This window comes from Falco punctatus (genome assembly GCF_963210335.1).
Source record: "Falco punctatus genome assembly, chromosome: 5".
In the NCBI taxonomy this organism is placed as follows: domain Eukaryota; kingdom Metazoa; phylum Chordata; class Aves; order Falconiformes; family Falconidae; genus Falco; species Falco punctatus.
This window is the reverse complement of record NC_137584.1, coordinates 90,979,913-91,005,954: the sequence shown is the minus strand read 5'-3', so window position 1 is coordinate 91,005,954 and position 26,042 is coordinate 90,979,913. Positions and strand designations below refer to the sequence as shown.

The 26,042-nt window shown below is 43.2% G+C and overlaps 1 protein-coding gene across 4 annotated transcripts in view; it reads left to right on the top strand.

Moving 5' to 3' along the window:
- Positions 1–702: 702 nt before the first annotated feature.
- COMMD1 (copper metabolism domain containing 1) overlaps positions 703–26,042 on the top strand; it is a gene marked incomplete at its 5' end in the record, with an annotated part of 79,474 nt that continues 54,134 nt past the window's right edge. Inside the window, 3 exons of one of the 4 annotated variants that reach the window (XM_080388618.1) lie at positions 755–891; positions 1,732–1,846; positions 21,425–21,706. In XM_080388618.1, coding sequence (XP_080244744.1) covers positions 21,443–21,706 — 264 coding nt within the window. Of the gene's footprint in view, positions 892–1,731; positions 1,847–13,167; positions 13,460–19,838; positions 20,444–21,424; positions 21,707–26,042 lie in introns of those variants that run through there. The other 3 variants (XM_080388615.1, XM_080388616.1, XM_080388617.1) reach the window with 3 other exon arrangements.

Sequence of the window (26,042 nt, the reverse complement as noted above, 5' to 3'; positions counted from 1 at the left end):
CAGTCTCTTTTGTGACTGCACATGCTTGTATATACAGAACATTTTAATATTTTTTGTATATTTAAAGTTGTATAGAATGATGCACAGAGAAAACACTTGATTTTTATCTGTATCTCTTTCTTAATGTGTTTTGTGGTCGACCCTGCATCTTACAGTGAAAGGGCTGAGAGCAAAGCCTGTGGAAATTTCCTTAGAATAGCCGCGCAGGGGTGGAATGGAGCGCTTTTTCTTGACGAAACCATTCAGAAAGCAGAAAACCATCGTCCCCCGGCAGGCCCTTCCAGTCCGGTTCTGGTCAACGGGAATGGGTTGTCGTTGGGTTGGTGGGGTTTTTGTGTGTGTGTGTGTGTATATGGTTTTTATTTTGTAAATCACAGAAAGCTTTGACAGTGCATGAAAGCGTCGGGGCACGACCGAACGCTGGTCGGTGCGGGCCCCGCGTGGGTATGCTTGTTGCCCGCCTGGGTGAGTGGCTGCACGGAGCTCGGGGGTGGTGCCTCCGTGTTTGCGCTAACAGAGCCCGTCCGCAGGGCAGAGCCCCGCTTCCTCCGCTCGCCTTGGGCGCTCGGGGGCGGGGACCGGCGGCCGAGACCGCGCCCCCCGCCCGCCCTGGGAAGCGCACGCTGGGGGCGTGGCGTGGCCTGTCCCTGCGCGGCCGCCGTCCCGGGCTGGGGGCGTGGCCTCGCTGCCCCGCGCTCCGCCATGGCGGCCCCCGAGCCGCCGCCGGCCGAGGGCTGCAGGCCGCTGGGCGCGCTGCTGGCCGGCATCGCCCAGGCCGCCTACCACGGCAACGCGGCCGTCACGGAGGAGCTGCTGCGGCAGCAGCTCTACCCCGAGGCGGCGCCGGAGGAGTTCCGCGCCCTGCGCGCCAAGATGGGCGGCCTCCTGCAGGTACCGGCCGCGGGGCCCTGCCCGGGGGTCCCGCTCCGCCGCGGGGCTGCTGGTACCGCCGCGGGGGTGAGGCGCGGATGGTGCGGGCCTGGCGCGGGGCAGGGCCTTCCCGCAGCAGCCGGTGGGGGGGCTTGGGCCGCGCCCCTCGGTGGGGGCGGCCGGCTCGGCGGGACGGGCGGCCCGGTCCCCCGCCGCCGCCTGAGGGCCCGGGCCCGCCGCGCCGTGAGGGAGCTGGGGCTGCCTGGGGCCGAGGGCCGCCGCCCGACGCACATTGCCCCGTGTTCGGGGAGAGGCGCTGCCGGCTGCCCGCGGTGCGGCCGTAGCTGCGGGAGGAGCCGCTCCCCGGGGCGGCCGGTCAGCCCAGGGCCGCGGTGCGGGTGCGGGCGCGCTGCCGTGGGCTCTTGGCGCGCTCAGGCGGGGGAAATGAACTGTCTGACATTTCAGTACCTCGCAGGAGATCCCAGTTCACTCCTTGATTTCCTTTTTGGTTTTATTTTTAAAATTGGTCTCCTTTCTAAATCTGCCTAAGCCAAATTTTACTGTGGTACCCGCTCTCCTGTGTTCCGATAGTTATTTTTCAGTCCTGACAGACCCCTCGCCCCTCTCTTCCCCTCGCTTCTCCCTCTTTTCTCTTCTCTTCTCTTCTTTGACTTGCCTGTTTTTCTTGGTGCTTTTTTCTGAAGTGCTTTTGACTTACCTCTGAGAGACGTGGCAGATAACATAAGAAACACAAGTAGTATTTTTCTAGTCACTTCAGTGCACTATAGTAACTTTAGATAAATGATAATTTCGTATGAATAATCTCCAAAGTCTATATAGGCTTTCTTTTTCTGTTTGCAGAAATGGGTAACTCGTTAGCCATCACTGAAATGTGACAGCTGCTCAGCCAATATGATGTGTTTGAGGCCAGAAGAAAAGAGCACAACATCCAGAGGAAATAGCTAAAGAAACTTAGGTGGGCAATTGTTGGCAGATGTGGAATTTGATGAAGATGTTGGCACTCATCTCCTGCTTTTCTGAAGGGTCCATTGTTTCTTTAATGATCAGATTCATATGATGCCCTGAAAAGCCCAGAATGAAAGCTGAATCATAAGGATTGGTTCTTGCAGGACTTAAGACTCTCTGGTTTTGTCTTTCTTGTTTTTTTTTCCTTCCCTCCCAAATATAACTCTTACTCAAGTGCTGTTGAGATGTCATGTTCTAGACATAATAATAATTCAGGCCCCAGAAAACACAGGTGATTAAAATTACTGGGTATTTACCCATTGGTGTAACATAGGCATATAGCTTAGGAGGATGGCGGTATGTTGGGAGAGGATATCTCATTCCCCATGTGCTGCTTTAAGAACCAAAACTGGAAAAACCGTGGTCTTTGAGATCATACCTTCCAACATAAACTAGCCTCTCTCTGTCATCAGGTGCATCTCATGGTCTTCACAGACACCACTCTCCTCATCTCCTTATGGATGGAATTCCTGGGAATAACCAAAGCTTATGCAGTTCAACACACTTTAAAGGTGAAGTTTTGAGCTAAGCAGTACGCAAACTACTTTGTACAGACACAAGTTCGTGTTAAGTATGCATCGATTTTGCGGTGCTTATTTCTACCGAGTGACATAGGAAGTAACACCTAAGTCCTGTGGATACTGGCAGGGTCTCTGTTCTAGAGCATCCTAAAAAAACCCTTGGCTTTCTGGTCATTTTTAGGACCTTCTCTCTTTCACGCCGCCCAGTATGGGGGGGAAGGTTGAGAATACGGTTGTGGTTTGGAAGTAGGGAGGCTTAAACTTATTTTCCTCTTCCAGAAATCTACCTAACGGGAAAACCCTTTATCCTAGCTATTATTTGTGATACCTCCTTTTCAGTTATCACAGCTAGCCTGGGAATCTCGGCCTCTTGCATATCTGTAGCTGTCACACAGAGATATGGTGTGAACCGTTTCCTTTTGTTCGAACAATGTGCGTGAGGGGGAGGGGAAAGTGGTCTTGGCCCTACAGGTTGCTTAACTAAATCTTCAAGAAGCTGAGAACTGATAAACGCATACTTGCATGCTTCAGAGAGTTGCCTAGAACACTTTTAGTATCTCTGAATTTAAATATGAGAGGTTTTGTGTTATATTGTATTTGCTGATAACGGCAAGCTTCAAAAGTGTTCCTCTGTGCTTATAACATCTTAGGTTTTGGACTTGTCTTGGATGCTGCTGTCTTCCCAGCACCTGAAGTAGCAAGCTCCACTTGAAGCTCTTGTGTTGTCCCATCCTTGTCAATTGTCACGTGAATTTCTGAGCAAATTTATTCCAGACTTTATATTGAATTCATTGTGAAAAATCTGCATGATTAAGATGTTAACAGCAACTTTTCTGTTAATCTTTTTACGGGTTTGTTTCTTCTCTCCTCTGGGTGGTGGAGGAAGGGGAGCAAACAGCCGAATAGCAACATAAAGTCAGAGTACTTGTTTATGCAGCTGTTTACCTTGTGTGCAGTGATCTGCATCTGAAGTTCAGAAGGCAGGTAACCCTTATGTCTCCAGTGATGATAATACCTAATTGCACCAAATAAGTTTTTTCAGGAGGTGGCCACACTGGTTATTCTCAAGTACCTCATTTATAAGCCCAAGTCCTTTGTATGGTCAACATGGAAAATATTAGATGCCTTATACTGTATAGGGAACGTAAGCACCTAAATTAATGGGATGAATAATGCCTCATTCCTATCTCTCAAGGATTCTTTTTTTTTTTTTTTCTCTGACACCCATCTCCTTGATGATCAGCAGCAGAGAGATTCATTGCCGTTGTGGTTTAATTGCTGTAGTACTTCGTGTCTTCTAAGTAGTAAGCATGGATCTGTACCATAAATCAACCACTTGCTAGTATAAGTAAGGTGAAGGACTTCCCTGTACCCTTCTGCATTCCACCTGTGCAAAGCATGGCACCTGTGAAAAGTATGGAGGTGAATAAGGACCACAAGTGTATCATATTTACTGCAGCATTTCAATGTTTCTTTTCCCCTGGTTTGTGTACAGACTAGTCCTGGTTTTGTATTTATAAAAGATGTCATTATAATCTTACTCCTTACTGCTGTTTCCTGCCCATAGATTGGCTGAATGTGCATGAATCATCTGACCTCTTTCTAAAATGCCACATTTATTTTGTAGAGAAATCATGTTGCTTTATTAAATTCACTTTTTTTAAAAAAAAATAAATCTCATTTCTTGTGTGGAATATCCTGGAAGGTAGAACAAAACCCTAAGGAAAGCCTGACTCTGGAGAACTGTACCATTTTGGTGTTCTTCTGTCGATTTTTATTTTTTTGCCCTCTGCCTTCCTGCTTCCCAGCCTCCTATACCATAAGGTTGCAGAACGGTGAGGAACTGGGGGAAATCAGCTCTTGCGAATTCTCGCCCCCGGCTTTTTTTTATTTCCAAAGACGACTTCATCCTGATAAAGTACTAGATTTATCTCCTCCTTATGTAAATTTAATTTACTGTATTAGTTTCACTGGTGATAAGAGCTGCTTTACGCCTGGAGTAATCCCACTGGTGTCCTTCTGGTGGCAGCAGGCTATTTGGTTTATCGAACGTGGCCCTTGGCTGCTGGGTTGGGAGTGTGCTTCAGAACCGCGTGCGTTGGCTAAATGACAATAAAAATTTCAGCGTGAGGACTCTAATAAATTTATTGTATTTGATTTATGAGTATTTCTTGACACAAAGACCATCTGCAAGAAATATACTTGTTATAATTGGTAAAATATTAATCAGACTCTACGTAAATAGTATGTGAGAACCCAGAGCTTGATATCCAACAAACAAGATGCACCCACACTCAATGTATACACTTTATAATATTCGCTAGCCCTTTTCCATCAGTGCTTTTCGTTGGGAATATGCTGATATTTCTACCACATTTTTCTGATGACTCTGATGTTTAATGTCACTGTGTTTCAGCCAAGAGGCTGATGGTTCCGTTGTTGTTTGGCTCTGCTGTGCCACTGGCACACACAGTGTATAGAAGTCCCATCTTTAAGCGATTTCTGTGTCGTGAAATGCCCAGCTATTTCTAGTGATTACTTTTCTTCATGCCTTTGGAGAAAATCTGTTGAATAAGAAACCTTTTGATCCAAATCTGAGTTAAGGACTTGAGGGGGAAAATTCAGTGGAATTTTCGGGGGGGGGGGGGGGGGGGAACTAGTGGATAAAATCACTCGGTGTGTAAAATGCTCTGGAGACACACAAGCAAACTGTGGGTGCTTTGGAGGCTGCTTAGTGCTGTTACTGTGCATTGTCCCCAAAGACTGTTTCTCTCCCACTAGGAAGCTGCTGCTGTTACCTCGAGAAGTGGTCCCAAGGCATTACTGCCCCTGCTTGAGAAGGAAGAGACTGTTTGCCCTTCATAAAAGGGGCGAGCCCTTAGGTGGAAAGTCAGAGCAGAAGAACAGTTGGGTTCACTCAGTTGTGGAGGATAAAGCCCTTTGCATCTTCTTCAGCAGGATTTCTGCTGACATTTGCTCGTGGGAAATAAATGACTTCTTGCATTTTCTAATAAGAGAGAAGAGTTGTCAGTGTTCACTCTTCTCAGATACCTTGTGATTCCTCAAGTATGTGGCCTGGGTCGTGAGGTCTTGAGCACTTTGCAGTTGTCTGAGCTTCTGCAAGGCTAAGGGGCAGAACAGCCTCAGTCTGAAGCCTGAGATAAAGTCATTTAGGAAGAGTTAACAGGAGACGCTGCTTGCTTTCTGCCACTTAGAGTTGCAATTGTGCCTGCATCTACTAGCTAGAAAGATAACCCAGTAAACATGCTCGTTCTTCTCGACTGAAGAAAAAGGGAACAAGTCCCTTGTAAAGCAGTATCAAGAAGTACCGTGTTGATAGAAGGTGCTTTCTACCCAAACATGTGTCCTTTGTTGTAGTTGAGTGTGTTACACTTGTGTTAAGTGTTAGACCTTTCACTCCAGTGAATGACTGTGCTTATTATGAATAATTCTATTTGTTAGTGGGCTAGGTGAAAATATGCTAACTGTAACTTTGCACAGAATTTTGGGAGGGAAGGAATGCTTACGGTGTGAAAATTGGACATATATGAGAAAAATATATTATCTCAATTTGATATTTGACTGGAACAAATAACAATTCTTGTATCTTTTTGTTTTGTTTTGTTGATAATGTAGTGAAACACCACTATTAGAGCTCTCTGATGTGAACACAGCTCAGTTGCCACCTCTGCAGCATCTGGTGTAGCAGCATGCATTTTCTCTTATCAGTATATAAACCCATAGGCATTGCTGCTTTTTTTTACCCAATTTCAGCACTGGAAGGGTAGAAAATTGAATGTTTACTTGAACTAGCGCCTGCTGTATTGTGGTGATGAAAACATTGATGGATACTGCCCCAAAGCATTCTTAGTGCTTCCAATGTGAGTTATTTTACATTTTAGGTATGTGTACAAGCAGTCAGTTTAAATAAAGACTGGTGCAGCTGGTGAATGTAGGAATAACATAAAGTGCAGGGGGAAGGCTCTTCAGAAGAGCAAACTGGAGAGGGAGTTTGGCTGCAGGATGTGACGTGGTTGAAGCACATTGGCAGGAGCGGTAAGGACGGTGCTTCGAACAATGTACCCGCTTCATTCTGGATTTTTTTTTTTTAATACTCCTTTTTCTGCGATTTCTCCAGTTGCAAAAGTCAGTATTTGTGTCGTTAAAGCCTTTCCTATTTGCCATACTGGTTTAATTGCTATTGTAATTACGGAGAGATGTATAGGAGGCGGTGTTGTTGCTGGTAGCTGTGGGATGGGAAGGTGACGGTGTTCTGCGCTGTGAGCAGATCTGTACAAAGTTTAAACAACGGGGTGTGAGTAAGGAGTGCACACCTCCACCTTGCAAACCTCGTTGTCTTCCTACTGCTGTGCAACTACACGTGCAAATCCTGCAGGCAGGCAGAAAGGGGAGGGCTTCCACCGTTATAACGTCATTCACTTAATTAGTAGTATTTTCTATAACTCGATCATGAGACTGAGGTGAAAGGTCATTACCTAACGAGGCAAATCCAAGACTCATTTGATATTGTAAAGTGCCAATATGCTGCAACTGTGCCACTTCAGTGAAAATGGCTTACCTTATGTTTAATGGTTTACTTGACCTTTTGTGTCATATTACTTTCATGTTCTCTATGGAAGAACGGTAAATTAGAAGATGTTGGCAGACCTGCGTCACTGGTGTATGATAGGTGTGGTGAAGTCTGTATTGGCCAAAGGAGAAGCCAGTCTCTCTTTGTGTTTTTCCTCAATTACAGTGTTGATTATATCTCTGCAAGTAGAGACCTACTTGCTTTGTCCCAGCTGTGGAGGTGGGGGCTGCCCTGTCTGTGTCTAGAGCCGGCAGGTCAGCGCCAGCTTTTCCTGTTGGTAATGACTCTGCATTACCTCTTCCTTTGAAAATGCCCTACTGGAAATCTGCTAATTGTCTGTTAATGGACTTCTGGAACAGCTTGCTGTTGAGAAAGCTGGATTCCCTGGTGGCCGCCGCCATCCAAATGTACGGTTTGGTTTGTTGCATTTGTAGAACTTATGCCAGTAAGTAGTATTTTCATCATTAATAACACCAGCAAGCTTTGGGTGCACTCTGCTTCTCAGAGAAAAATGCAAACCCCGCAGGTATGATTAGCATAGGTTACATACATATATATATATGTGTGTGATTAACATGTTTATATATACGTGTGTGTGTGTGTATGGACACCCACATATGCATGCAGAGAAAGGCAAGTATATTGATTATGCTGAAATTCATTAGTCTGATCCCTGCAGTGTTTCTCTTGACCTTAACAAGAATCGACTGTGACTGAGGACTAGGGAGTGAGATCTTGCCTTTGAAGTTTGTTATTGCAAATTAAATGCTTATGCTATACTTCATTAGTGTTCATCAAACACGTGCTGTATGGAGTATATTTGAAAAGGGAAAAAGACTCCCTTAGGCATAAAACTACACGTGAAACCTTTATTTCAGTAACACTAATGCTCCGTTCCCAGTTCCCCAAAGTGTGGGGGAAATGCTGAGGAGGGTTATGGGAGTTCACTGCTGTCATCTCGGCGCTGGTGACTTTCTGGACTAGTAGTAGTTGTCTTTCCTCTTTAAATGTGGCCTATGAAACGGAGAGAACTGGAGTTGTCTCACCTTCGTTTTGATACATAAAAAAGGACTAAAAGGAAAGGAAAAGCTGTACACTGAAATGATATTCTTTGTTATATCATACTTTTTAAGTATATATAAAATATATAGATACTGTCTGTTACAACTGGTGTGAAGGGAGATTAGTGCTTGCTTGCTCCAGGACAGTACTGATGCTGGCAACGGAGTGAAAATTCTTATTCCAACCGTGCCAGCCTCATGTGAGGCTGCCATGCAGCTGAGCAAATAATAGACTTCTTTCTTTCTTCAAATACACATGTACCTTTTTCATTGCAAGAAAAGATGAATCTTACTAGGAAAAAAGACTAGTCAGTGCATCCTTTACATTGGGGTGAGCGTAATCTCTGCTGATGCATATATACATCCTTGCTTCACAGAAGGTTCAGAACAAGAAGAGAGCAACAGAAAGAGCCGTTAATGCATGGAATAAACACCTATCACAGATGCAGAGCTGTGACGTTCATTTGAGCCAGGGGTTCACAGCTAGTGTATGAAAAGCAAGTTTGGACGACGCTTACAAGTCAACCCTTTTTACAAGATGAACATCTGAAATTTTCCATTCGTGGTAACACCTGGCAGCTACAGACCTGTTATGACGTACATCAGTTTTTCTACTGTGCTAGTTTGGAGCAACTGGATGCAGTATATCCAACAACTTGTTAAAAAAAAAAAAAATAATCCGACAATACTAAAAACTTAAGAGTGATAAAAATGCTGTGTAGCTAGAATTACTGCATTTTGCAGCTTGTACTCTGGATTTCTTCCAGTGTGGTGACTGGAATGTTGGAGCCTTGAACTTTTCAACGTGTTTGAATGACGTTAATTTTTTAAATAGCTTATTTAATTAAAAAAAAAAGGGGGGGAGAAAAAGCATTAGCGACACAAAATATCAGACGCTACAATTTGTTACGTCAAGTTTTTTGTTCATTGATGGTTTTAGTCATTGAGCCCAGTGGGGCAGGAGCTGTCAGGTAAGAACCGGTGGTGACTTGAGCCGCGGTGGGAATGGCCAGTCCGGTTCCCTGGCAGGAGGGGCTGGCTGTGACACTGAGAGGGCCCCGCGTTCATCCCTGGAGGATCATGGGCCTTACAACAAGGCAAAGTGAGTGACTTTCTTTAAAGGCAGAGCCTAAAATATTCTGTTTCTGAATTTTGGGTTTATCATTGCAAATGTGTGATTTTACACAACAACTTCAAAACAAGATTTAGTATATGGAGTAAGTCAGAACTGACTGGAACGTGGTTGGCCTCCATTGTGAGGGATTAGGAGTTCATTATTTTGAAAACCAAACTGGTTTCTTATTTTGAGGCATTTTTGCTATGTTTTCTGAACACCTGAAACTTAAGCTCAGTAGGTTTTCCATAATTATATCCCATTGCACATAGTGGTCATGTACAAGGAAACTAAATCTTACAAATCCTACAAGGAAACCGAATCACCCGATACTTTTTAGCCATGCAATGATTTAAAATTGGATTGTCTGATAAAAGCAAGTGGGATTTACCTTTCACTTTGTTTACAGTGCACAAGCATCTGTTTATAGCTGACAGCCGAAGGTCTAATTTAGAGTACGCCACCTCTTGCGAAGCTGATAGTTTTATAGCTGTATAGCAAGCCTGTGACTCCCTCCTCCTTCTCAACTCCCCGCCGAGTTTGGTATCTGTTTATCTGTTCTCCCTGAGGACTGTGTGTTTCACTTCTAAAGGTGACGGTGATCTTGGAATACATTTTTTTTATTCCTCTTAATTCTTTGGCACCTTCTATATTTACCTCTCAACAGCGCTGGTTTATGTGTGATTCCATGTAAGTTAAAAACATCACAACAGAATCTCACTGAAAGAAGATGAAAATAGACTGTGCGTAGCAAATGTGAAATAATAGCCAACTTGTCCAAACAATTTTTAGATTTAAATTAAGTGATTTTCTAATTTTTAAAAAATATTTTTTTAATTATCTCATTTTGCATATGTTAATATATTCCTGCAAGCCTGTTTTTCATATCTCTCTTCCCACCCCCCACTCCCCACCACCAATAAAATGTGGCAATACTAATATAGTTTGAGTGAAATTCTGGGTTTTTTTCCAAATAAGGCTAGATTATATCTCTTTTTCTGTTTGAGATGTTTTGGGATCTCTGCCAGAAGATTTCTACCTCAGCTTGGTGGGTATTTTTTTTCTTTCCTTTCTTTGCAGTCTCTATAAACCATGTTGCCAGGATTATGAAACATGTTCTGAAGATATACGCAGAAACTAAAGTGGTATCTGTGTAAAAGGCGAGTAAGCAACAGACAGTTTTACTCCTTGTGTGACACTTACACATGGCTTTGTTGTCTGTCTTCAGACTGTTGCGTCAGACGTGCTGTTCTGTTGTACTCCTTTTGCCATTTGTGGTTGAAGAGTATTTTATATTTTGTTCTAACAAGCTGTTTGTGTAAGTATGCTTTAGTTTTACATGGTCAAATGTGGTAGAATTACTTTATACATTTGAATTAGCTTCGATTTCTTTTGTATTTTTCATTGAAATCAATTTTTACCTTTTTTGAAGTGAACAAAAGACTTTTTCTGTAGGACAAGGAGTGGCACATTTTGGCAGCGTGCTGTTATTTTAGTAGTTGGTCAGATACTCCTATGGCAAGCACACGTACACGTTTACAAAGTATTTTTGCACTGTGCAGAGTGCACAAAAGAAGAGGGGTCAGAAATTAGTCCCCTCCTAACACCGTTCAGTGACACACTTAGTTTTTATTCACTGCCTGGGGTGAAGATGGTAAACGGTGGTTCAGGGGCTGGTTGGGGTCTTGCGGTATGACCCCATGGTTTGCTTTCCAGTGTTGTGTGTGAGATACATGTGTTGCTGGAGCTGGGCTTTACTGATGGGTCCTCAGGAGGCTGGAGGTTGTTATGCTGCACGTCAGACCTCTTGAGACCTCTATGATGGTCCTCTCGTGGCGACTCTTAAGACACCCAAAGGCACGAGCGGCTGATGCAACCTTGCAGGAGGAGTCTTCCTCGGTCGCTTACTGGATGTGCCTCCTGGTACACAAGTACCTGTGCACATGTCCCTGTTTTGTGTCCTTTGTGTAAAGTCTCCTGAATGATGGAAGGAGAGTGATCTGGCTGTGGCTTGTTGTGAAGCAGGTTAGAAGAGTGTCAGTTGTTCCTTGCTCGGCAGGGAGAGCACTTCTGTTCACAGGATTCATTTGATGACACATCAGTTTATGACATGTTAGGAAATCTATAAATAATCTTGCAATGGAAAGAAAGCACTAGAGAAATTTTTTATTTTGTGTGGACAAACGGTAGGGAGTTCATTGAATATGAGTAGCCCCCAATTTGACTAAAAGCCAAAGAGAAGGCATGGGAAAAAATAATTGCTTTCTTTTTTGATGGCGTGGGCTGTGGTGTTTTGGTGTGTTTGAGTGCTGAAGTTTTTAGCTGTTAAGGCCTGTGATGGTGAAAAATAACGCCAGATGATGGTGGGCACCAAAGGGTTTTCACTGGTGGTGTGTGTCTGCAAGCTCTGCAAACCGCCACCATGCATGTGTTGCTCTCGAGAACAGTGCGTGCTGTCTGGAGGCACAGGGGTGTGCTGCTGGTCCTACAGCTCGCTGGAAACCCTGATGACTTGGCCAGCTCTACTGATAGATGACTTCGTCAGGGACCTGATCTGATAGAAATAGAGAACCCCCTCTGGGGTAGTTAAAGCAGTCGTTAATATTTAACGTGGTACTGTTGGAGAATACTTTCAGATTGATGTCTTGGTTGTTTCATTAAGTCTTTAGCCTTTTTTCCCCAAAGAATATTTATTACGCTTCGTTCTAAGCATTTTTAATACGACAAACGGTACGTAAATCTTTATGGGAAAGTGAGGGATAGTTTCTTCTGAACTCCCGGGTTTGGGCTTCGCTCCCGATCAAGTGTTGTTTTCCAGCACCAGGGATGGAGCGGGGACCTTTACAGGACAGTTGAGATGCCTACACGGTGACCTGCTGCTTGTTTCTCCTCATAAAGGTTCGGCTGTTAACGACCACCACGGCTGCTACTGGTTTGGGGAACATGTTTTATATTTCACTGAGCCGACAAGAGGGAAAACTATTTTATCTGTGTTGAAAGGAAGACCTGCTGGCTCGTATCCCGAGACTGGAAGCTTACCTCTCGCCTGTCAAACCTGTCAACGTGTAACATCAGTTGTCAAAATAGGTGATGAATGACCAGATGGTGAAGCACCCTTGCTTGCTTCCCTTAAAACTCTGTAGTCTGCAAACTTGTCTCCTTTACTTGCTGATCTCTTTGCCACTGTGAAATGTATCTGCAGGGCTGTGGGCTAAGGCAGTGGTGCGTCGTGTTGTGAGCCTGGTCTAGGAGTGCAGAAACCCTTCTCCTTCCAGGTAGGAAAATGTTACTCCGCCTATTGCCCGGAATAGTACAGGTAACACACAGTAGTGCTGTGAAAGAGAGGAAAGCAGAGCCTGGAGTCAGAATCTGGCTCCAAACCAGAGTATATGGCAGCACACCATACAGCTGAGGAGTGTGACTCGTGTATTTCGTGTTGTTCACTGCTAGAGCATCTAAGCTTTGCTGTAAAGGAAGCTGATGTCCAAATGTAAATCAACAGGGAAATTAAATGAGTTAATTGTGAACTTTTAAGATGCAAACGGTCAAGATGCACTGAGTAAAAATGAAAACTTCTGTTTTCTGTGCTTGGTTCATAATAAAGCAAGTTTGTGCTTTGCCTGATTTCACTGGCAGGATCGCTGCCTGCAGAGCTACAATAAGCTCTGCTAATGTCTGCACCATTACTGCACTCAGGGTAGAGCTACAACTTTTCTTCCACACACACCCCCGCCCCGTGCCTTCAAAATATGAGCTGCTCCAACTTCTATTTTTAACTTTCCTGAGTGAAACGAGATTAAACATGAAGCAGTAGTCCGCGGCAGCGAGTAATTTTCCCAGAATGATTGTAGGAACCTGATAAACACAGTTCTCATTTATTTTATTGTAAGAGAACAGAGCAGCAGAAAAAAGGCTGACCACGTGGTCTTTTAAGGGAACGACAGGTCATGTCACCAGTTCCGGGACTGTCAGAGTATGTGTGTGTCTATCTGTGTGTGTCTTTTCCTGCTTTTACTCCCTCCCTTGAATATTTTTTTTTGTTTGCCATCTGGTATTTATTCTGTCCTATCTGGATTTCTCTCTGCCTTTTATTTTCCTTTCTGTCATTAGCAGTACTGCATTAAATGGCTTCCATCTGTTGAGAGTTCTTATTTTTGAATCTAGCTCCTTGAGGAGGACCAAAGAAGAATCTGTTTTAGACTGAATAACATAATCTGCAAAGATTCTTATGTTCTCCAAGAAGACAACTTGAATCTGCTGAAGCTTCAGGGCACACGTATGTGCACGTTAATTTTGAAAAAGATTGAATCTGTCAAACTTGGCTGTAACATGGATGCATGTTTAAGAACTACTGGAAATGTGACATTTCTGTGCCTCTACCCCAAGTGGCAAAACGCTTTCTGAACCATAGCAAAGAATTCAACTCAGCTGGGGAGAAAACTGATAGCAAAGCTTTGGCTTTTTTTGCTGTGCTTCAGTTGAGTACAGGCCAGGATGGACAACCTCTATTTGTATTTTAATACATTTATATTTTTATTCCTCCTATTTGACCCTTGTAGTTGCAACTGTATCTGCTATTAATAGAACATTTCCTTATTTTTTTCGGTTCCCTGTTTTCTCTTCCTCTGGCCTGTCGACTTATCGGTGCTCTCTGAGAAGCACTTTCCATTGCCTTTTTTCTTGTGCATCTCTTCCTCTTTCTATTTTCAATAATTTAAGTACAAATTTAAGTAAATTTGGGAACTATTATTCAGGAAGGGGGAGATGCTTTTTAATGTTTATTGCTTAATATCCAAGCTTTTAGTATCTGTTTGTAATCTGAGTATGCAGGCGCTGTTTGAAGATCTAGCCATGACTAATGGTGTTAGTGGGTGGGCTTGTTCTGTTTGGGTTTTTTTAATTTATTCTTGTTCTGTAAGTGGTATAAAGCCTAGACAGAGTCTTTAGGTCAGTCCAGACAGAGTAAGCCTAATGATTCTCGATTTTTCCTTCAGCTGAATCTGTTTTTTAAGATGGGGCTAGGGTGGGGAAGCCACTTTTTTGAGCTCAGCCCAGCAAATTTGCAGGAAGTATGATCTGACCACAGGAGCATGGCTCAGGTTGCGGTTCATCTGCTGGCTGCCTATTTTAATCAGCATTTCATCCTCCTTTGTCATCAACTGAGCCTTCATACTGCAGCAAAATGATACCTCCTGCAAATAAGTTTAGGAAGTGGTGTTTTATGGAATTATGAGTTCAAACTGGTCACTTCTAGCAGACGTACAGACTAATGGCAGAGGCAGGCTGGATTAAAAAATGTTGTGGTCACTTCAGATGTTTTAAAAACTAATGCCAAGATCTCTTTTGTGTTCAGTTGTAAGCTAGGCCAGAAACAGCTGAATATCTACTCCCCTCTTACTGAGCTTCGTGTTCAAATGAAAAAGTAATTTTAGCAGAGGACGTCACGTTAGGTGAGCTTGTATGCAAAAAAACCAAGATAGGGGTTTGAGGGGGTTTCTGCGTGGTGGAAACCTTGCGGAGAGAGAATGGAGGAGTCAGTCAGGACGCATGGAAGCAACCCGCTCAGAAGGGGTTTATCTTCATTGTGCACATTTGACGAGTCTGGGTAGAATCAAGCTTAATAAGGTTAGAAATGCAGGAAGCATGTAATTTTTCCTGAAACTTCATCATGCACACGCATTTTTCCCATCTGCAGTAGCAGTTAAGTAATTTTTTTTGTTGTTGCTGTGTGTTGCGGATCCTCTCGTCTGAGGAGAAAGCTTGATGGAAGTCAGAGTAACTCCAAAATATTTCCAAGTCTGCCGAAGGTCCGTTGACCTGGTTAGTGTCTCCTTGGCAACGAATCAGAAGGCTCCACAGGTTGGAATAAGAAATAGTTGTTGCAGAAGATCTATTACACACTAGAAAAAAAAATAAACTACAGGTTTTAACATAAATTATTATTCTCTTAATGATTCACAGTTAGCTCTTTTCTATTAGCAAACAGTTTCATTTCACTTTTAACTGTGTATTACAGCTCAGTAAGAAGCAAACAAATAATGCTGGGACACAGTATGGAACTTGAATGACGGCACTGCGTGTGATCTCCCGTGGATTAGATGGAGACTTAAAGATTAGTTAAAATCTTGCTACTTCAATGTAGAAATACCAAATGTGTTGTCAAGGTCACTTGTGATTTCTGACTTACAAATTTGTGGGGGGGGGTGTTGAAGTCTTTAGCTTTCGGATTTTTTCAGAAAGATGGATCACCATTTCCAAGTGCAGACAGACAGGCTGTTGCATCTAATTTTATCTTAATTCCAATTCTCAGGAGAGCTCTTGGACTCTAATAAACAGTGTTTGTGAGGCACAACCTACCAGCTAGTTGAAAACCTCCACTGTCTCCAGAAACGTGGGAAAGTCTACTGGACTAATATCCAGGCAACATCTCTGGGAACAGCTCATTTATTACAGGACTGGGTATCTCGGCAGCCCTTGGGAGAGACTCTGGTTAGTACATACTTACAAAGGAGGACCCAGAAACCACAGGGTTGCAGAGATCTTCTCAAATTCCTCCTGTCTGAAGCTACTATTTGTAGAAGAACATGCTGAGCTGACTTTGGCAAATAGCTTAGTGTCACTAGGACCCGTGCGTGCCATTACGTCCAAAGATGAGGAGACAGAGAACCTCTCCCAGGGTTGCCTTTCTTCTTAGACAGGGGGAAAGAAACCGCACGCCCCAAAGCTGCACGCAGCAGGCACCCCCCATTTGCCCCAAATCCAGTAAAAGGTTTCTTCTAAGGTTGGTAAGAGGAAGAAATGCCTAGTAACCCGAAGTAAACAGGAATTGGTTTTGTGTGATCAAAGTGGTTTGGCCGAGTGGGGTCCCTTGACGTGTTCCTGCTGTCTGCAGCTGGCCCCCGCCTCTGTCCATGCGCTCCCACCATCTGAGAATGGTTTTAAGGTTGTATTTCCGAGAGCATCCAAAAGGCAAGGGCTGTGATGCAGGACTAGCCTCTCGTCCCTGCCTCCCAAAAACCTGAAGAGGCGAGTTTGTTAGTAGGCAGGCGGCACTGAATCGTTTATTTCTCTGAGCTTGTGATGCCTTTGTGCTGCGGGCTGGCAGCAGCCTGCAGCGTTGAGGGTCAGCTGGCGAAAATGCCTACACATGCTGGCATGGGCAGCTCTTGGAGCTTGTCCCGGGTGGTTGACAAGTAACGTTTTATTTCTGGAAATGAAGTCAGTTTTTTCCTGATGGGTTTTGCCGATTGTCATTTCTTAGTAGTACTGCGTGCTTGTCGGGCTTTATTTCTCAGAAGAGATGATGAATTTAAGTCTGTTTTCCTGTTCTGTGTACTAAGGCACATGTCTAATGAATCTAATTAAGCCGATACAAAACTCTCCAGATTATCAAATACTGTTCCATTAAGGAAATAGTATTTGAAGTCATATTTTTATTGGCTGAATTATATTTGAAGACATAGTGGGTAAGTGTTGAGGGTGAACACAAGGAAAAGGCGGTGTGACCAAAACTGTTTCTTGTTCAGAAGCATCTGCCCAGCCTCTGGAAGGACAGGTGTGTGCCCAGCTGCTGAGGGTAGAATTTGCGTGTTTGTAGTATGACATGCTGTCCGTAAGCTGTGCTTCCTAGGGACGGAGGGAGATATTTCTATTTTAACAAATCTCAAAGTACGTAATGGGAGGAAATTTTTAATATCTAATGGTGTTCTCTTACAGATTTTCTTTTTGAAAACAGGCTTTTTTTACTTAGTCGCTTGAGTGAACAGTCACGGTAATGTAAATTACTGGCATAGAACAGCTGTGATTCTGTACGTTCTTAGAAAAGTTTTTTGCTTTTTGTTGGTTGAAGATTTTCATGGTGAAATAGTAAATAATTTGTGATTACCAATAAAAACTGGAATTAGGACCTACATAACCTTTTTTCCTCAGTGCTACGGCACTTCTCGACGTGCTGTAGAATGGCATAGAGGTGGGGCAGAATGTAAATAGAAAGGGGGCTGTGACAATACGTTGCAAAAGTATGCTTATTGAGGACTGCTGAAGAGAGGAGGTGGGAAACAACTAAGGCAGGATCTCCATGTACACACGCTTAGCTCAGAATGTAAAGTCTATATAACATACTGCTGTAGGTCACTGGCAGTGACTCAAGGTACAGCAGTAGATCCTGCACTTTAAGGTCTGTCTGGACCAAGTAATTGGCATTAATAAGATGTACCCCTCTCGAACCAATGCTGACAGTGATTCAGCTATAGGAGCTGATGGGTAAAACAGGTTTCAACACCTTTAAGTCCAGAGAAGTTTGCAGTTAACAATGCTAACGTGTGCGTGTGTTGTTTGTTCCAGCAGTGAAACCATCTTTATCGCTGTGTGGGAGGTGGGCAGCAGCTGGCCATTGTCCTGGGGGTGGCAAATGCTCACCCGAAGCTCCTAGGGCTTAAAAGCAGGAGAGGAGACCTACACTCACATATTTTATCTGTCTTTAGTTATAAGCACAGAAGAACCACTCATGTTTTAAGTTTAAATTAATCTCTAGAAATATCAATAAGGTGTATTCACTATAATTTGATATTCTGTCTAACAAATGAGCATTGTTAAAAGTAATAGGAAGAACTGTAATGCTTGGCAGAACATGACTGGAAATATAAATTTTTGCCAAGTTAAATTAAAACATCTCCTCAAGCTTAAAAAAAGTAAAAAATTTAACTGTGGCCATTCATAAGAGCAATGGAGAACTGCTATGCTTGTTTAAAGAATTAATTGTATAGGTGTTGTATACAACTAGTTGTACAGTTGTATATTGTTTGTAACAATAACAGAGATGGAAGACTAGCAAAGACCTTAATTGTGCTCTCATTCTTTGTAACTTGTATCAGGTTTCCTGTCCATGGTGAAATGTTTCAAAGTTAAGATGAAGAAGGATATTAAAATGAGTTGCTGTTCTTCGGTGACTTGAAAAGTTTTATAGCTGGTGGGTTTTACCGAGGAATTTAAAAAAATATATCTCCATTAATATCTTCATGCAGCTATACTGAAGTATAACTCGTTCATTGTTTGATCCATTTCCAATTAAAATTCATGTTATTTTTTTTAAAAAGGAGGTTTTAAGTAGTTGTCATATTTCCAAGCTGAGAGATTCTAGTCTGAACGATGGCCTATAGTGGCATACCAAAATACAGCATAGTTATCTTACGGTTTCTTAGCAGTTTACGTGTACAGGATGAAGTGATCCGTATCATGCGTACATGTGCACACGTGTCTGTGTGTGAGAGAGAGATAAATGGCTGTTAATTATGAACATGGTTTCCTTCCTTTTGTTTTACGTGGTAGTGTTTTGGTAGCAAACTGTATCGGGGTGCTTGTACTATATGAACATACAGAGTTTTTAAACGTAGCCCGCACCGGATCTTAACTAATTGTCAATCTGTTGATGATCTCTGCCAAACAGGCAAGTATAACTGCCCTGTTACAAGCCCTAGCAATATTGTTCTGTTTTCCTTATGCTTTAAAACTGCAAGCTTGGTCATAAGCTTCCTCTTTCAGATACACTTCAAAATCAAATTTATGTCATGTGTCAAGCACAATAAGGAACTTTGTGTGTGCGTCTTTTTCCAGCTTAGCAAAGCACCGCCAGAAATCTTGCTGCATCTTGCAAAAGAGTTGTTGCAAAGGGGGTAAGGTTAAAAAGAATCTGAGGTATTACAAGCGTGTAGTGTTTGAAGGTTATAAAAATCAAGCCTAGAAAAGGATTACCTGTTTATTTGATCCAGTGAATTTGCATCGTAACACCTTTGCTTGGTTCAGTGCAGCGGATGCAGTTTATGTTCCTGGTTTTTGCACGGGAATAAAACAGAAGGCAATTTTCTGCCCAGCTGAACTGAGAAGAAAGTCTGCATCTCAACTTGATCTTAGTCTTGACACAGCTTACGTAAGGTGCTGGGGTCTGGGGTTGTTGATTCACCTCTGTTCCTCCTCTGTTCCATAAAACAACACAAAAGGTGTATGTAGGCAGTAGCCAGTGTCACACAACACGCAAACAGATCCCCACACAGATGTAGTGCTACGAAAAATACTAAACCAAAATATTCCACCGTACTGTTAATGGACAGTCCTGTTCATGTAAGATGTGGATGAAGGAAAGGACTGTCAGCCTAAATAGCTTTTCTTTGAAAATGAAAAGTGCTTTTTTCACTTACGGCATAATTAGGTATTACAGGATAATTACCTCAAGTGAAATATCTTCATGATAAAAGGAAGCAATATATACAGACATGGTGAATGCCCTGTAGAAAAGACAGCGGTGCACTAGGCATCTCAAATTTTACAATAAATTGGCAGATGCTCCTATTAAGCTGGAACCCTGATACAGCCAAGCAGTGACTTCTAGTGTGGATTGCTATTTCTTTTCTCTGCCATGTAACAGATGGCTGCTAATCCATTCTGAGAGCTAGGGAAGGTGGCACATCCCTCTAAGAAGAAAAAAAAAATAAATATATATATTCACACACACATTACAGAAGCTTCAGGAGAGAGATTTTACACGTGGGTGATAAAAGGCAGCTAATGGTTGTAGATCACAAGTTGTTTGTTGGGGTTTCTGGGGGTGTTGTTTCTGGTTTGCTTTTCCTTTTGAGCAGAGCGCTGAAGGTGAGGCGGACGCGGTGGGGTGGCTGCCGAAGGCTGCTGAGCACGTCCTGGTGTCGGCTTCCCTCCCTTCGAACCAGCAAACCCGCCGCTGTTCTGTCACTTGGGTGATGCGCGAGCTCTTTGGTTTGGCCTTCGTTCTCGTGCTTTCTTGTTACCTGCCGTTTTATTTCAAAAAGGCCTATCAGTGCTGATGCGGCTGCGATGGTGTATACTTTGACGCGCCTGGTCTAGAGGCAGGCGGCAGAGCCGGCCGGTAGCTCACCCCGCTGGCAGTTGCAGTTGGCTGCCGATGAAGCAGCAGGTCCTTGGCCAGCTCGCAGAGCGCCAACCCCCTGTTTTGAAGTAAGCGTTACCCAGTTTAGCAGAGGAGCGACGTGAAACACGCGGCGTGCGTCTGGCCAGAAGCCACACAGTGTCACCCCCTTGGCTATCGAGAGCGAGATCGGTGTTTCCCTGAGCACGTGGAATACGGCGGCAGGAATACCACGTCAGGGAGAATGCAGTGAAGGCCAATCCCAAAGGTTGCAGCATTGACCGCTCTTCACCTTGCTGCGCTCCGCGTTGGCGCGTGCTTGGAGGTGCCACGTTCGTTTCAGACAAGCTGCATCCATTTTGGGTGAGAATGAAGCAGAAGCGTCTGCTTGAAACGGCGGTGGGGATGCTCAGCCACAGTTTCCTCTCTCTCTGCCTCCTGTCCTCCCCTCCCTGCATGGCCGTATTTTGCAAGCATTGCCAGTTGGGCGATGCAAATGTAAGGCTGTAGGATTACCAGTTTTGGAAAATTAGGTGGGAAAACTGGCAATCTATTAAAAAAAGGGAGTTGGGAAGAATAATTTCTGTTGCTGCGCAGGGAGGAGGAGCGAAGGACCCCGTACGCTTCCTGGCAAAACACAAACATAGTGTTTACCCTGACAGAGTCCGCTGATGCGTGGGAAGAAGCTGCAGTCACGTTTTTAAGGATTGCTCCGTGCACATGGACCCTCCCTGGGAAGTCCCACGCTTTACCGCTGCACACACACGCCGCTGCGGCCGGTGCTGCAGGCCCCGCTTCGCCGGTGCACCGTGTACCGGTTGTGCTACCTCGTCTGTGGTGCTGGGGTGGCCCGTGAAGCTGCGGGTGTTGCAGGGAGCTGGCATGTCTCCGCTCTTGTTTCAGCCTTGGCCGGGCGCGTGCCACGTTTGCCCCAGCTTTCCTGTTTAATAGACCATCAGAACAGCAGTATCATGGCAGGGTCCTGGCCCCCCAGTGTTCCCAGTAGTGACCAGTTGGGTATGCCTAGGGCATACTGGGGGAAGGGGCCAGGGAAACAGTGAGAATTCTCTTTGTTATCCTGTACCAATACTGCATTCCCAAAGGCGCTCCCGGTTCCCTCATCACTGTTCCCAATCCATTGCCCTCCGGCTGTCTGAGGATCTGGGATTGCAGGCACTTGCAAATGGCATTTTAATGAAAGTTGTCAGGTTATTTCCATAACCCGGATTTATTTGCACTATATCTTTAAAATCCAATATTTGTAAAACCCTAAAGACGTGACCTTCTGCTAGACTGTATGTTTGAGCAAGCTTTTCCCTTTTACTCCTTTTATATTCCCTACAGTCGATTGCTTCAGCAGACATGGATTTGAATCAACTTGAGGCTTTTCTCACTGCCCAAACCAAAAAACAAGGTGGCATCACATCAGATCAAGCTGCAGTCATTGCAAAATTTTGGAAGAACCACCGACTAAAGATCCATGAGAGCCTGATCAACCAAAGCCGTTGGGATAATGTCTTGAAAAACATGAGCTGGCGAGTGGATCTGAAATCACAGTCAAGACACGTTGATCAGATAAACACTCCTGTTGCGATAGTTGAGATGGAGCTGGGAAAAAATGGGCAGGTAAGCTTTCTTTTGCAAAATATATAAACCTGATTTATCTACATACATGCTGAGACATTTTACCTTTGCTGAGTTCACTGCATCCAAATCAAGTCAGTGTATTTTTCACCACCAGGTCTTTAATGTACTTGAACTTGTTCTCCATCTTTAGATACAAAGATGCATTCTGGGTGGTGAATGCAGTTTTGGGTTTTGTTTTATATCGTCATATATGTCTTGACAGCGCTTTTTACGTTAAGCTTGGAAAATCTGAGGATGTAGAAATCAAACATAAAATCAGCTGAACCAGCAGTTATATTAAAATTATATTTGTATTCCATGTGCTGCAAAATTGATCAGTCTTTTTTTCCTAATCAAATACTGAAATTAGGTAGTACCTGCAACGTAGAAGCAGAAAAAGAGCAAAGTTCACAAATTGTGATGATCAAGCATCCCTGACATTTTAGGACAAAGGAGGGGAAAGACTCCTCTTTTATCTTGCATAACGTCTATTTTCATATTGCAAGTACGTCTTTATTACCAGTCACATTATATAATCTGGTCTTATCTGCCAGAGAAACAGATATAGCTCTATTGGTGCTGAACACTGCATTTCTTTTTTAATCTTTATATTTCATATGGATGTACAACTAAAGGCATGACTTCCCATCTTCTGTTTATCTGTATTTTTCTGACAGGAAATGTGTTTCAGTTTGGTATCTTTTTCCTCTGCAATGTGTTAGTGAATCTTACAACGTCATCTCCTATCAGTAGCTACTGCAACTTACACCGTGGGCTAATTTGGGGATGTTAACTATTAACATTTAGCAAGTTTCCTTGGATTTCATAATCCATTTCATAGTTGTAGCAGCTTGTAGCAGAAGAGTACCTGGATTAGGTACAGCTAAAATGTGCGTGGCATACACACACACACGTACATGCACGCACCTGGAGTATACCTGTGCAGACCACGTGATTTAATTGAAACTCTGTGGCTATACCAAGGCCAGAATAAATAAATGTACAAGTAAATTGGGGTCATACAGAGACTATATCTATCTGTCTATCTACGTATATCATTAAAGTTACTCTGTTAGTCCACGCTTCCTCTCAGTCTCTGAAAGCTTATCCTTCCTAAGTGCCGACCCTCCGCCTTCCACTCCTGTATCTCTGCAGTGGCCAATTTAATAATGGTGTGTGGTTTTAGGGTTTTTCCTAGCCTCATAAAAGTGGAGTTTTCTGCTCAGGATCTTGAGATTGGAAATAATTACATTCTATTAGTAACAAATGGAAAAAGTTTTACCAAAAAAAAAAAAGTTTGAATACATTAGTGAGCAAATGGGAAAAATACCTGTGTTCATTAAAAGAAAAGAATCCTTGAGTCAGAACCACTGTTGTATTTCATAAGGGAATTCTGTAGTCAGTGACTCTTGTTTTGAAGTTGTTTTTTCCCCAGTAATGGATTATTACGGTAACATCAGTCCATAAATACATTTGTATTCCATCCACCCTGTGCAGTGACAGAAAGGAGATGTGGACATGAAGGAAGAATACGCATTTCTGAGATGCTGCAGTTTCTCTTACCGAAGAGCCTCGCAACAAAACCAAAATGAATTATTTTAGTAATGCAGCTTCATGTTTCAAAGGGAAGTGGTTGTGTGAATCTTTTTTTTTCAACAGCCATCAGATGTAACTTTTGCCTCCTTTGCTGAGGGCAGTAGTGAGCTGTCAGCAAGTCTGACACTTGCTTCAAGTAAGGGTATTAGACTGGTACTTCCAGAAAAAATCATGGAGTTAATTAGCATTGTCACCACTTGAGTCAAAATCACCGTTTATTGTCAGGAGCTGTGGTTTCCCGTAGCCTTTAGCTTTGGTTTAAATAGGTTCTCTGCTGAAAAGCTTTTGGTTGAGGCAGTCGGTATGAGGCTACACGCTCCTGTGATGGGCTGAGCTTTGGGAACTCCAGGACTGAAAGGGCAGCAAGTGGGTTCCTAGAACAGTTCTTCGAACCCTCAGCCTCCTCCTGCATTTGGTGTCCTCCTGGAAGGATGGGTGCAGAGACTACTACTGGAGGTTGAGCAACATGTTCTTGTATGCTGGATCCAGCCCGCAAACTTAAACCATCAAGTTTTTATACCCTTTATATGTATTTTTACTTTGTCATTAGCTCACTGCTATCTGTTCTAAATACCAGGTTTTGTAGCACATCAAACAAACACATGCTGGTACCTTTCTGACACTAAACGGCGAGAATGTGTTTTCTAAAAGGTTGTCAGTCATAGATGTGATTTGGCGAATACTGAAGATCTGGATATGCAGAAGAAAGCTGGCTGATGATTCAGGAGTAAATTATTCAGAACAGACTGTTTTCATTTAGACACTTGATAACAGGGGAGTATACAAATGCATTGATGTGTAATGAATTGACATTAATATTTCATACGTTTCAACAGAAGCAAAGAGATTCTCTGCAGAAAATGTACCTTTCCAGAATTCAAAGTTGCTCTGGTTCTTCTCTGGGTCTCTAGACTGGATTTAGATGTCTGCGCCGCAGAAGACCAGACAGGGTGGTGGAGTTTCTGCTGCCTCTGCTTCAATAAGTAACCTTGCTTTCTGCTTGTTATCTCTGAATTTTAATCACTAAAATCTTTCGTGATGGAAAGACTGTATAAGACCTAACATGCCTAGAAATGGGGAATTTGAAGTGACTGCTTCATAAGTGCTAGCATGTTTACATGAATTTTGTCAAATTTCAATTATGTTTTTTGATGTGAGAGATATTTCTGGCTTTGAGAATCCATTACAGCTTGCATGCATTAATTCTTACTGTCCTTGGCATTACTGATAATGGAAAAAAATGAACCCTTTTCTCTTAAGTGCTCTTAAAAACACTTCTAATGAGAAACATTAAGAAATACTGGTGCTCCAAACTTTGGAAAGTTTCGTTCAGGATCTGTAACTTGCAGTTTGAATGCTTGTTCTTCAGTAAAGGTCTTACAGCAACATTTGAAGTTCCCTTTATGCTGGTTTTTATAGTCTTTATACATCCTGGTTAAAGGGAAATGACCATGCCAGCCATGAAGTACTGTGCTTTGAAAACCCATTTTCTTGAACAATATGACTAAAAATAAAATCCTAAAGCAGTTGCACTTTAACCTACATTTGCCTTCATCTGTTTGTGGTATTCAGTGCTCAACACTGCCAGTTCATTCTTTCCTTCTGAACAGCCCATCTTTCCTTTTGCACAACGCTTTGCTCCTCCTGTATCTCTGTACCTTGCTGGCATTACCTTAAAATATCTGTAGCTCCCTGCCCCCTTCTTTATGTCCTTTTAAATCTTGTTCTCACTCTCTGAGCATCACTGTAAAGCTGTTTTGACATGACATTTCAACCGGACACGAAGCTGCTGGGAGGGACAGGAGTGAGCTGGAGAGTCGCCCTTCTCATGCCCTTCCTGCCCTGCTGCGTCAACGTTGCTCCCTATGGCCAAGGGTCGCTGCTGCGCAATGTTAGGTTACCTGCAGCTTTCAGTCACACGTTTATATCTGACCTTGTCGTTAATAGAAAATAAATGCATTGATTTTGCACTCTGGCTTGGCATTAAGATATATTTAAACTTCTTTAATAGTTTCGGGAGTTCTGGGACCCCCAGGACTGAAAGGGCAGCAAGCCTCCCTTGGCTGTGTTCTGTCTGCTAGTATTGTGGGCCGATTTGCCAGGAAATTTTACTTTCTTGCGGCGTTACGTATTTTGCAGTTTAATGTCTAGTGCCGATCAAATGTTATAGATTAGTCTGAGTATTTATGCTTCAGCTTCTTTATAGGATGGGTATTTTCTTCACATGCCTGTCTTTTCAATGTTTAAGATACTGGTAATTCACGTAATAGCACTTTGGTTAGTTCTGTGGGATGTTAAATATGTTTTATGAGCCAGGAGTATTTTCTGCCCTAATTTAATACGAAGTCTAGGATTCCACTGCAGGATTCTTCCCAGAAAGACCCGAGGAAATTGCACCAGGATTATGGATGAGAGGCGTTTTCCCTAAAAAATACCTCTTCTCTTTCCTTTTCTAAAACATCTGCCTGGCAGAGGTGTCATAAAAATTACTTAATAGTATACACTAGGTAAATACTACTATATAGCAAATACTAAAAGCTAAATATTTGCTAGTTCTGAATATATTTTGATTGTCGCTTTAGACTCTTGCCACAGTTTTCATGGGAGAAATACTTTCTGATGAAAGGACTTCCTCAATAGTGACCTTCTGCCTGTGCAAGAACTCACCCGATAATGAAAAATCAGTTTACCGTAGGTATATGACATCCGCTCTTTGCTAGCGGCTGCCTCCAGACCCTGG